Source organism: Aquila chrysaetos, chromosome 10, assembly GCF_900496995.4.
Source record: "Aquila chrysaetos chrysaetos chromosome 10, bAquChr1.4, whole genome shotgun sequence".
Classification (NCBI taxonomy): domain Eukaryota; kingdom Metazoa; phylum Chordata; class Aves; order Accipitriformes; family Accipitridae; genus Aquila; species Aquila chrysaetos.
In genome coordinates this window covers 34,602,727-34,615,740 of record NC_044013.1, presented here as the reverse complement: position 1 = coordinate 34,615,740, position 13,014 = coordinate 34,602,727, and the positions used below count along the sequence as shown (strand labels likewise).

Sequence of the window (13,014 nt, the reverse complement as noted above, 5' to 3'; positions counted from 1 at the left end):
AAGCTACATTACAGTACAAAGCTTTCAAAAATATAAGCTTCTACATTATTTTTAATAGCAGCCTCTTTAGTAAGTTACACAGTGGTTGAGTTTTGTGCAGCCAGTGGATTGAGTCCTGCACAAAAACCAGAGACTGGACAACCCAAGTCCTAGCTAAGGCTTCTGGAGAAATCATCTAGCTGACTTACACACAGTTCTCAGAACAAGCAGACTGTATCAGAGCTTTACATTTGCTATACATTAGGCTTGTTCTTTCTTGGTTGCCTTTTGTGAGTCTCAGCACTAGTCCAGGAGCTTCTAACAACTGTACAGACCGAAAACCATTGTTCTAGACGACTCTTCTCCGTACCCCAAGCTATGACTTCCATGTAGTTATATTACTTAACTGAGGTCAGCTGTGATTTCCAAGACTTTCCTTTCTGCCTGCATACCCAGCTGTAAGTCTCTGATTCTAGAAGATTAAGGCTGAGATAATGATAAAGTAACATGATCTCCTCGCACAGATGTATTCCAGAGCTCTCCATATTATCTACTTTCATCATGTTCTGTCTTGCTCCACAAGCTCATCCAAAAAGTTCACACAAAACATAGCACGAGATATGCACACACTCCCGGTCGCCACTTTGGCAGTAACAAATAAGATAGCAATTAAGACAGAACAGTTTTAGTCTCAGAAGGACATTGTAATTATTCTGGATTGAGACTGAAGCAGTAAAGACAAACCCATCAAGAAGAGATTCTACCAACCAGTTCAGTAGCAGCTCTAGATTTGACTCTCAACTTTAGCCTGGCAAATAACTAGTTTCCAGTGCTCCATGTGTCACCCCCTATTGATAAGGGCAGCATTACAGACTTCTACAAATCTAATTCTCCTCTCAGTTCAGAGAATTTGTAGGGACGGTTGTATAGTTAGCATTAACACGCAAGCTGGTCACAGAAATCATCTCAGTGCAGTGCTACACAGCTTCGTGCACTGCTGCATCAACATGCTTTGTTTGCGATCTCCTCAGCTATACCTGTAGAGCCTTCCAAGGATTTGCTCAGTGAAGCAGGTTTTGGAAGGATGGAGGACAAGGCTGGGGGGTTTCTTGTTTGATTTTTGTTTTTACTCCCAAACAACTTCCTAGCCAGAGCCACAGCTCAGCTCTGCAAACAAGAAGACAGCAGCACTAGCCCAAAGTGAAGAGGCAGGAGCTCCTGTAACTGCCACTACAGGTCTGGGGATTAAGGTTATAGTACCAGAGAAACTTGACTAGATAGAGACTGGAATTCTTTTACTAGTAAGGTGTCATGTTATTCTAGACATAAGCTAAGAATAGTTTCTTGATTGCGTATGTTCTGTAGCTCCATGTTCACATGAGTTGTGGCATACCTGAAGACAGACAATTGAAAGTTCAGGCTAGCTATTTAGTTGAAGACTGACTCTTAACACGCTAACCAGAAGCTTGCAGGTCTTTGGTACTGTTTTGGTTCTTAAGGAGTTCCCCATAGACCCTTAAGTCCATGGAGGTGGCCACTGATAGACATTGTCAATGCTCCTTTACACTCAAGCTCAACTTAAAGGTCTCAAAGCCACCTCTCACACAGTCTCAATTAGACCACAGATATACAGCTACTGATCTGACCTGGCAACCCAGTTTACCTAGCCCAAGATCTGTTCCCATGCACCATTTTACCCGAGTTGTAAAGACAGGCAAGAAGAGGGATGACCTGTTTTGAGACTTTTTTTTCCTGCAGCACTCTTCATACATAGAGGCCTTCTGTGTACACACACTCAAACCAGTCCTCTTCCAACATCCCATGCTTACCATACAGAGACAGAAGGTCTCTTTCCCCCTCCCCACAATGTGTTTGCCATTAAGCAGGTGTCTGAACTCAGCAACTTAAGTAACTGTGGAGCACAGTGTGGCTGCTAAAGCCGTAAGTCTTTTCTCTCAATATGAAGGTGGTGTTCCAGTTACGTTCCTGTCCACATCAGCTCCCACAAAACACTGGAAATACAATACATACTGATGAAAAGCTTTGAATTCCACAGTATTGTTTAAAGTTTTGAAATACTTACACTTCCAGAATTAAGATTCTCAGCAGTAAGTTTAGAACATATGCTCAAACTAATATCACTCATATAATTTTGGTAGAAATTGAGATAAACTGTTTCCTGAAGAGCCCTCTCTGGCTAGACTGCTTGAAGCATGCTGTGTATCCCATCACACCAGAATCTAGCACTGGTACATCACCCAGGTTAAAATGGAGGTTGAACAGGTTTGTTAAAAAAAAAAATATCCCAGTAAGGTCTGAACTTTGGGGGGAAGTGGTATGAGGAAGGTAAGAACAAGGAAAACAAGGATAGTTAAAAAGGATTGGAAGAACCCTGATTCTGAAGTCCACATCTGAAAGAAAGCAAGTATCTCACCACGAAACATTCAGTGGTTTGCCCATAGTCAACTGCAGCACAGGGCCACATTCATCTATACCACTCAGTATAACAGAAATGCCACCTTCATTTTGTCCTCAGTGTCTAATGCACATTTCCACTCTTGGGAGTCAGACAAGATTAGGTGGGTATGTGTATCTGCCTGTATTTGAGACAGTCACCCTCAGCAGCATTCCATAGAGATTTTATCAGGATAAGTAGTTCCTGAGACTCCATGATCATCTCATCCCAAAGCAGATGTCAAAACCAGGTCAGATGAATCACACTCTACATGTACTTATTTCTCTCACCTACAAAGCCGCCTACAGAGCTTCAGATGTCTACTGCATAAAACTGCTAGAATTTGGCAAGACAAGTGTCATCCTAGGTGCCAGTTGTATTAATGTAGTTGAGTTTAGCAAGGACAGCAGAAGTTAGTTAACTTCTTAACAGCTGTTTGCAAATTACCAACAGACTAAAGCTACAAAAAAATTCCATCCAAGTATCTTCTGAGCAGTCATATACACATCAGTCATGAAACAGCAGTGCTGAACAGAGCTAAGAGCTCTAGGATACGTGTGGTTTACATACAAGAACACAAAACGATTCTAGGAAATCCACTAGAAAGTCTGCATCACAAGACTATGCCATAGGGAGATATTAACATCTGAAGAGTTCATCAGAAGCTTTCCTCATCATATGTGTAAGTTGTTGTGCAAGTCAAGGACACTTTTCCAGCTTGTTTTCTTTTCTCTCTTGCTTAGAATATGAATAACAGGTTTGCATATCCTAATTTGAGCTACATTGTTATTCAGAATTGTTTTAAAGACATTTCTCTAAGTGATTCCTGACAGCATCATCTTTTAGATCAGCACCAAGCGCAAGCCAGCTAAGAAAACAGCCAGCTTGACCTACTAGGTATTGTGATGACTGCATGGAAATAGGTTTCCCTTAACTAACAATTCACATACAGAAAGACTGTATGTGAAAGCCTTTACAAAGGGTTTGCATCAAAAAGTCTTTACTATTATTCTAAACCTGTACAAGCACTGCTAACATTCATGCCCAGGAGAGCAGTTATTTTTATGGAATCCTATTTCAATTAGATTGCTATACTTAGCGTTCTTACAAGGTCTGGATATCTGATCTCTGTTCCAGCTGATATGCCTTGGACCTGAGAGTAGGAAGGAGAAGCAAATATGAACATTTACACTTGCAGGGTGGCCTAAAGCTCAGACCTACTAGATTCCTTAAGTGAAAGATCTTGCCAAGACCAGTCTACTGACAGATATCCACATACCACTGAAAACTGAAGCACAGAGCAGGTGCAGCATGGTAATAGCACAGGCCTGCATGTGAAGTGTTACCCAGATTCTGTTCCCATATGTTGGGACAAAAAGCAGACAGCGCGAGTTTCAAGAGTCACATGCCCTCTTCCTCACCCAAGCCACCTGCTCTTCTTTCTCTAGACACCTAGCTTTGCACGCTCATTTTAGTATTCGGTTAGTTCATACTTTCAGAACAGCAGCCACCTTTCAGTTCCACTTCATTAGGACCCAATCTCTATGCTGGAAGCAAAATGCTGTACGTTAGATCAAAACAGAGGCTGCATTAAACACATTAGAGGAAGAAAATTTAGCAGAATGCCTATTTGAGGCAAACAAGTTCTACCCACATAGTTCACTTATTTCCAAACTGTTTAGAATAGCACTTTGGGGGAACTAAACAACAACTTGTACCAACCACAAAAGGGACCAAGTAATCCTATCTTAGTTGAATATGCATGTCCCGTTCCAAGTCTTTCTTGCATTAAAAAAAAAAATTTAAAAAAATCACAAAGAGATACAGAAGAGTCAAGGCAGAATCAGTTATAATTACAACATGTGGTTTTATTTGAAGGCTATTCACTCTACTTGATTTATCCCAGATCAGCTTCTCAAACAAAACAAAACCAAAAAAATTTATAGCAAATCAACAAATCCTTACAGTTTACAGTTCTGCAGCAGGTAATTCCAACTATAGTATTAAAGAATCACTATCAATCACACAAGGCAAGACATTTTAGCAGGATTTGGGTGATTTAACATCTCTAAATAAAGATCTTACCAATAAAGCAGAAATTCTTCTAATGAAAATATTTTCTCAATAGGTACTAAGGTTGCTGCTGGAGATCCTGTGAAATAAGGAGCATTCTCCCATTCCACTGTTCTCTAACAGAACAGAAAGAAATCACTTTACTGTCAGATCCAGATATGTCCATACTTTGGTGTAACTTACAATGCCTTCTTTGGGGGGAGCAGAGAAGGAAAGAACTCATAATTTATGGGAAGCTTGGTTCTTTCCCTGAAAGATTAGTAAGCTGACCTAGCCAAAGCCAACTGGCTGTGACTATAGCTACCCCATCAAGGAATAAGCTTATGAAGCAGGTTGTTATTGCTTCATCCTGTTCAAGCAACTGGTTGAGTCATCAAGCCCCTCCATTCTGAGGTTTAACTAAACCTCACTTTCCAAAACTGCCAGCATCCCTGAATTTTTGCTCTTGTGACTGCTGTCATAAATACTCTTTCTTTGAAGAAGCAGATTTCAGCTTATTTCTGCAAGAGGAACATTGGAAGAACTAACATGTGCAGCTAGTAAATTTTGCCACAAGTTACATCCATCGTTATTTGCAGTGCAACAGAAATTCGGGCTGCTTGAACTGCTCAGACTCTAGTCACTATAACAAGGCATGTGTTTTAGCAATGATATTATCTATAAAGTCAGCATGAGCAAGGTAGCTTTGATGATTCTGTCAACACATCCTCACAAGAAACAGGATTCTCTTATCTGCTATAATGGGGCTCTACACTTCCAGAGTGTTAAGATGAGCAGTACACACATGCTGTATCTAAGCATCTCAAAAAGCATCAATGAAGATTGATGGTTACCTAAAATTATGAGAGAGTCCTTTTAAAAAAAAATATGGGGGGGAGGTTTATAGCATTTTAAGTGATACTGAAGTTAAGTTTGACATGTGCAGGACCTTGGAGTCTTAACTATTCAGGATAACACACAATATTACTGACCATACAAACAGACTTCTCCAAGGAAGCTAGTAGGCAGACTAGTATCAACTTAATACTTCAGATCAGTGCCACTCAAATTATTATCTTGTAGACAAACCTGCTGTAAGCCAGTACTCAACCATAAACAAAGGCTTCTTATATCACCAGCCACCCAAGAGATATGCCACCTCAGCTTCAATCTATAAAGCGATCTTAATTCCGTAATTCCCTCAGAATTCACTACTCAAATATTTTAAAAGTAAATCCTATGTAATTGCCAGAAATTCAACTAGCTCAACATTACACTGCAAGATTTTTCCACACAAGGAAGTAAAAACTGAACCATCACATTAAGTATTTAATACAGTTTTCCAACTTGATTTTTAATTAGACATTTTTGCTTTGAAGTGGGAGCTGTATACACTTTAAGCTGAAATAATGCCATGTTTCTCATATTTGAGAAAAATATTAACATGGGTTTTCCTGTATCGTAAGTTGGGGAATATTTACAACACTGTACAACTTCGGCCAACACATGGTTATTCCCTTGTTCTCAGTGATCCATGTTTATGTTAGAGGACTCGCACTTCTGGTTCCACTGTGCACTACCGACTTAACTGCATCCTCCCTACATGATTTTGCTGGTCGAACTAGACAAGTCTGCCTACTCTAACAAGTCTCTGTGTCAGCAAGGATTTGGCAGAAAGATGAAATAAAAGCATTCAGAGAAATGCTTCAGTCTGCAAAACCCTTGGGCTTGACAGCTCTGGAGACTGGAAAAAAAGCTTTACACTCTCAGTTGTCTCCTGCCTCTTTTTAAAGAGCATAAAGTTTTGGGGCTATACAGAGAATACTGTTTATCCTCCCCCCACCTCCCCTGGGAGTTGAACTCTGCTAATCTAGTGCTATACTAATCTACGTACTTGCTGTTGACTTTTTTTGGAAGTTCAGAGGCACTATATTCTTTTAGTTTTTCCTGCACCTTACCCATAAGAAATGGACAAATCATGGCTTCTATTTCACATCATTACCAATCCACAATAAAGTACCTTTCTCCTTAAAAAAAAAAAAACACATCTGTAAGAACAAATATGTTTATTGAATATTAAGATATTTACAGATGTTGCTAGAGCTTACAATTAAGCTGATTTGAGAAGGCAGAGCCATTTAGCTTCACAGATGTCCATAGAGAAGAACCTCCCTTCAGCCCTAGCTAGACTAGCACTCTAACTGGCTCTAGTAGTCAGAGATCCCCACTCACCACTTCCTTTAAACACTTAAAAGAAAACAAATAAAAACTACCCAAAGTTCTATCTTGATTTGAACTGTTCTTGTGTCTAAATGGGGGCAAACACATGTCAATATAAAAACAGCAACTATACTAATTACTTGGTGATATAGCTCAATATTTCATTAGCACTGTGAAGCTACTTAGTATTTGGGGAGGGGGAAAAACCAAACACCAAAACAAAAAAACAACCTGCAACTAACTAGAAGTTGTATTTTGTGACTGTCATTGAATATCCCTTCTCTTAGAGCATTATCATCATCCAGAACATGCCACTTAAGTTGACAAGCACATTGTATATATGGTGCTGTGGTACTAGTTACCTGTTCCAGGTTACAATACAAGCCAGGTTGCTCCAGAAAAAAAAGAAGTCTGTCTTCATACACTTATTGGAGCAACCTGGAACTACGTTGTCAAGTTTTGTTCTGTGTTTTGATAAGTCCCTCGGTTTTAAGTCTCAATGACAACCAAGAAGACTTCGCAGTTGACCTTCACTTTAACAAAGTCTTCAAGAATTAAAACAACTCATTAAAGTGCTACATGCCCCATTAAAGTGCTATGTTCCCCATAATGCCTTTATTAAGAACCAAAGCATAAAGGAGACAAAATAGGTAACCGTTCCAAGAACTACTGTTCTATGTTCCTTTCTCCTCCTGTCATTGTTTTTTTCCTCTTGGCATTGCAGAGAGCTATCCAGGGTCTCACCCATTAAAGAATTTTTGTACTCCTCAACTGCTCCACCATTATATGGGTTTCAGATTCCCCCTTCAACATCCCTCTGCTTCTGGATGTCTTGCTCCAAGTCCAACAGCTCTGACTTCAGATCTCTTGTGCTTGAATAATGCTAATTTGATGAATAAGTGACCTACAGCAATTTAAACTAGTTTAGATCACATAACTCATACCCACTGTCTGTTTGCTGTCCTCCAAAACCCAACCACTAGGTACAACCCAAAGACTCACCACACTTGATACAACACAAAAGCTGCATGTAGCAGAAGGACTGAAGTATCAGCCCACCAGGGGAAAGAATACCACAATGCTGATTTTTGTTCTGAGGTAGAGTAAGTAGTGTGGGTGTAAACAAAGGGATACACTGGAGCAGCTGAGACTTGGAAGAAGACAGTCAGCAGTAGGTAAGGAAGATGAGACATCATGAAGCTCAGTCTCTGCATTGCGACTTCAAGTAGCCTGCCATCAGAAAAAGCAATGTCAGAGTCTAGTTTCAGCTCAGTTCAGATGTTGCTTAGGTTATCACATATAGAAGAAACTATTTTCTTTCTCAGGTCACTTACTCCAGATAGGACTTTTGAAGAGTTCAAGACTCTTCTTCAGTACCCACCACACACTTAAGTATACACACCCATAATCACTTTTACTACTGTTTCAATTTTTTTTTAATACACATAAAAGGATACCAAAGGCACTAATATTACTTAAAACACAAAAAAAACCACAAAAGAGTTGTAAGTCACATGCAAATGGTTGCAGTACTTCAGTCAATACAGCTGAATCAGTACCAGTAATAGGGGCAACTGGAAAAGCTTACCAATTTTTACCATTACACATGAAGCCTTCAGAAAAGAGTGAGCAGAAAGGTAAACAGAAGTCAACCCCCAAACCTAACAGTCTACAAGTCTACTTACATATCCAACCAGCCTGTGCTTACAGAAGGTCTTAAGACCTCACAAGACAAGAAAAAACAAAACTACACAACAGAAGCTGACAGCTAATACTTGTTATCAAGAGGCTTCAGCTAAATGTCAAACTTTCTTTCACAGAGCACAATTAGTTGGTTAAGAGAAATTCCAGACAGCCAAAGAACTATATTAGGTTACCAAATGCTCATTTTTACCAAGTTCGAGCGCAACTATTCTACACTATTGCTTCCCTAGAGGGATCATTTATAGGAAAGAGAAGCTTCACATCAAATCCATTCTGGAGCTCCTGTAGTAAGCCTATACCTAGTGTTATTAGCATATCCGAACACGCAGACACCTCACTGAATGTCAGTAACAACTTAATGCATTAAGGCATTAAGAGGTGCATGCTTACGTTCAGGAGCACAGCTGCAGTATGTGTGAGATTATTATTTTTTTTAAAGGATGTCACCTTGAAGGGGTAAAAAATCCTGTGCTAATAGTTAACTACCCTGAAGTTTCTCAAACTTATCATCAACTAAAACCTGAAGATAGTGCCAGAGATGCAACAAACACATCATCTAGTTTGCTATACCTGGTTATGCAACTTCACCTCCTTACTGCTAACAAAGTTGTTATCCACCCTCACGCTTTCAAAGACATTACTGAAGTCTCAGGCTAAAATCCTCCTCCAGGAATGCCAGTGCCACCCACTGACCCCATCCCTTTGTAGGGCTACTCAGCAAACTTCAGCCAGCGCTGCATTTGCCCGAGTTTAGGTGCACCTAGCACACGTTTCCTTATCTGGGTACGAAGCAATTTTTACGTACGGGACGAAAAAGGCAATCAGATTCGCCCAAGGTGCCGGGCAGACCTGTGCGCTTTCTCGAGGGGATTACTTTACCCCGGCCACAGAAACCCAGACGGCAGAGGATGCGGGGGAACATGTGCGAGTGGGGGAGGGAGCGGCGGCAGGCTGCTCGCCGCACCCGGCTGCCGGCTCGTTTCTCTTTAAATCTGGCAGCGAGCGACACATGGAGCTGCATTGTGCGCCCCGCCGCCCGGGCGGCCCCGCGCATGCGCGCCGCCGGGCCGGGCCGGGCCGAGCCAGGTCCCCTCGGCGGCGGTGGGCCAGGCAGGGCCAGCGCGCACGGCCGCCCGCCCGCCCGCCCGGGGACAAAGGGAGGGGGCGGGCGCCCGGCGACGGCAACGACTCGCGTCGCGGAGCCAAGCTGCCACCCGCTCCCCTCCGCCGCGCTCCCGCCTCGCCGGCGGGCCCGGGGCCCGGCGCTCCGGCCCTTCCTGTCCCCGAGCCCAGGCTCCCAACTCCTCCTTCCCCGCACCCGGCCCGCCCTCTCGCCCCCGGCGGACCCCCTCGCCCCTCCCCGCCGGCTCCCCCCTCGCAGCACGAGGCGGGCAGCCCCGCTTCCCCCCCCCCCCCCGCCCGGATCCCGGTGCTGCCCGGTCCTCTTCCCGCCCCCCCCCCCCCCCCGAGCCTGCAGAGCCCCCGGCTCTTCTCCTGACAACAAAGGGGGAAGCGGCCTCCCCCTCCCGACCCGCCCTCCCCGGCGCAGGGCACGGGAGGTGAGGGTGGGAGCCGGCGAGGGGAGGCGGGACGGGGGCACCTCAGGTCCCCACAGGAAGGTGTGCGTAGTGGGGCGATTCACCCCGGGCCTGAAGTACCGTTTCCAGGGGGGGAACTCTCCCTCCTCCGCTTCTTGTCGGGGCTTAACAAACATCCCCTCACACCACGGAGGCTTCCCCGCACACATCCCCCACGCTGCGGGGAGGAAAGCTCGGGCTCCCTTCTCCCGCCCCCCACCCCGCCGGGCCCCGGGAAGACAGGGCCGCAAGAGAGACTGGGGAGGCTGCCAGGCACGGGGCGGGGGGGGGGGGGACGGACACCGGCGAGCAGCGCCGTTGCCAGCCCCCACTTCCCTGACGGGACGGGGGCAGCGAAGGAAACGCTCCCCCCCGCCATGACGGCCCTCCGCACCCCTCCCCCCGGCTCCCCTGGCAGCGATCGCCAGGCAGGCTCCCCCTCCCCCCCTCGGCCTAGTTCCCTCAGCTCCCGGCTGGGCAGGAGAGCGGCGAGGGGGGGCCGTAATCTCCCCTTCCCCCTCACACACACCTCCCCACCCCGCCGGCCGCCCGCCCCCTCCCCCGAGCCGGCGCCCCTTCCCCCACCGCAGGCCCCGGCCCCCGGCCCCTCAGAGGCCGGCCTCCACTCCCCTCCCCGCCGCTTCCCCCCCCCCCCCCCCCCCCCGCAGCGGATCGCCTCCCTCCCCCCGCGCCGGCCGCCAGCCCGGCTACCTGCTAGTTGTCTCCGCAGTAGCAAGGCGGACTGGAGCTCCGTCATTCTCCCCCTCTCTGCCCGGGGAGGGAGTCCCAGCGGCGGCGGGGACGGCGCGGCTCCTGGTGCTGCGAGAGCCTGAGGCGGCGGCGAGTGGCCCTCAGCCCGCCCGCACCGCGCCCCCCGGGGGTCTGGCTCCGCGCCGGCCGCCGCCACAGCACGCAGGGTCCCTGGCAGGGGAGCGCGGCCGTGGCTCCGTGCCGCCCTCCTCCTCCTCCTCGCCGCCACCACCACCTCCTCCTCCCCCCGCCCGCCAGGAATTTCACTGCACTCCGGGCAGCGGCGCGCAGGCGCACTCAGGTCCGGCCGCCGGCCCTTCCGCGCCGCCATCTTGAGAGGGAATGTAGGGCCGGGAGGCGGGGCGAGCCGTCCGTCGGCCGCCATGTTGAGAAGGTCCCTTTTCTCCCCCCTCTCTTTTAAAGCCCTTACCTGCAGGGAGGGAGAGATCTATTGCTGAGGAGGGCTTTCCTCAGGAGGGACGTAGCGCGCCGCCCCTCCACAGCACGCTCGTTGTGCTGTCGGCTGCTGTCCTGGCTGCCTCTGCTTGGCACCTCTGAGGGCAGAGGGACTTCTCCTGAGGGACAGCTGGCTGCTACCTGTGAGAGGCACGTCTTCCCTCAGTTACCACACTGCACAAGGCTATTAGATACAGGGCAGTAAAGTAACAAAAGCTAGCTGGGCATTTTGTCTCTCCTCAAAGCCCTGCTTGCCCTCAGACTGCTGCCATCTCCCCAACCCAGTAAAATACATGAGTTTTTGAGGAGGGGCTAAAAAGAGCAGCTAAACAGAACAAGCTAAAAAGAGTTAGCGGCTGCTGGATGAAAGTTGCTCATGCAGGATTGCTGCAAAATGTAGATTTTTGTCCGTGGGTGTGATGGGGATGCTTGTGTGAGGAGGAGTGCGCTGCTGCACTGAAGATGTGCCCAGGAAAGAGAAAGAGGTATAAAAGGCCTAAGTCAAAACTCTTGTTGTGCTTGTGAGGTAAAGGGGCTCTCCCACATTAGTTTATCCCTGAAGGCTTGATTTTGGCTCTCCAGCAAAAGCCTTCAGAAAAGGAGCTTTTGGAAGATGACTGCAAATCTGAGGACAGGCACTGCTGAGAGATAGAGCTAAAAATTAAGATAGTTTATCCCAAAGAACTAATTAAATGGCCAGGAAAGGATTGACAAAAATACAAGTTGTCTGTATATTCATGTCTTGACTGTGAAAAATATACTGTGACTAATAGGTGTGTGAGACTCTAAAATAAAAGGTATGGGCTGCTCTGTTCCTCTGTCATAGGCTTTGAGCGTCCTACTGGATTCTCTGAGTTTACATTTTAATTCTCAAGGAAATGCAGTTTCTGGCTAATTGGATGAACCTTATTACTAGTGACAGAAAGTAGGAAACTCCCTGCTTATTGCAGAAAGAAATTACTACAAAGGGATTTATCCTGTATTGGTTCGCAAAATGTTCAAATCCTTTACAAAAACAGCCCTCTTTATTTTTCTACTACTAGGGGTTTATTTTGTTTGTGAACACCAAACTTGGCTTGCAATGAAGGAAAGAGAATGAGCCTGTAAGAGAGATGTTTTTAGTTGGCAACGCTAAAATCATTTCCCATGCTGCAATTTGGAAGGCCTAGTATAGTCTGAGAGTTTCATTACCGTGCTAGTACAATTAATCAGAATACTATTCCCAGATATTCTTGCAGTTCTGATTAAATCTGTGTCCTCTTCAATGATTAAACTATGATACAAGACATCCCACAGTGTATGATACTATTACTGAAATTCATCTCATAAATGGTGTTCTTAGTCAAAGAAAGTCTTTGTGAAAGTCTTTCTCCTTTGTAGGTTGACTCTAATTCCTAAATGTATTTTGTATTTGTATTTTGTATTGCTTTAGTCAGGTTCATTCAATCTTAAAAAAAAAAATCTATCCATTTAAACAAAGAAGGCTATCATGTGCAAGTGCATTTTGTAAACTTATTATGCTAAGAGACAGTCACCCAGGTTGGAATTCAGGCGTGTTGATGGGAAGTGACACTATTGTGGATGGTATTTCTCTTTCAGGAATAAAAGGTAGGCTTTGTTCACAATGTTAGTTAAGCCAGCTCTAAATTCACTCACTCAACTTTCTGTACCTGATGTCAGTTCAGGCATGAGTACACCTTTCTGACAGTTCTATTAATAGAGGACCTAACTACAGCATTGAAGACTGAAAGTTTATATGAAACAACTCTATTTCTATTACATTCTGTTAATCAAAATCATCCTGAATTGTTCACCATTAGG

General features: G+C 45.4%; 1 protein-coding gene across 1 annotated transcript in view; it reads right to left on the bottom strand.

Annotated features, from left to right (window-relative positions):
- UBE2G1 (ubiquitin conjugating enzyme E2 G1) overlaps nt 1-11,068 on the bottom strand; it is a 29,516-nt gene extending 18,448 nt beyond the window's left edge. The window contains 3 exon segments of the mRNA XM_030028124.2: nt 10,699-10,978; nt 10,981-11,043; nt 11,045-11,068. Of these exon segments, the coding sequence (XP_029883984.1) occupies nt 10,699-10,978; nt 10,981-11,043; nt 11,045-11,068 (367 nt within the window).
- Between the last annotated feature and the right edge of the window lie 1,946 nt (nt 11,069-13,014).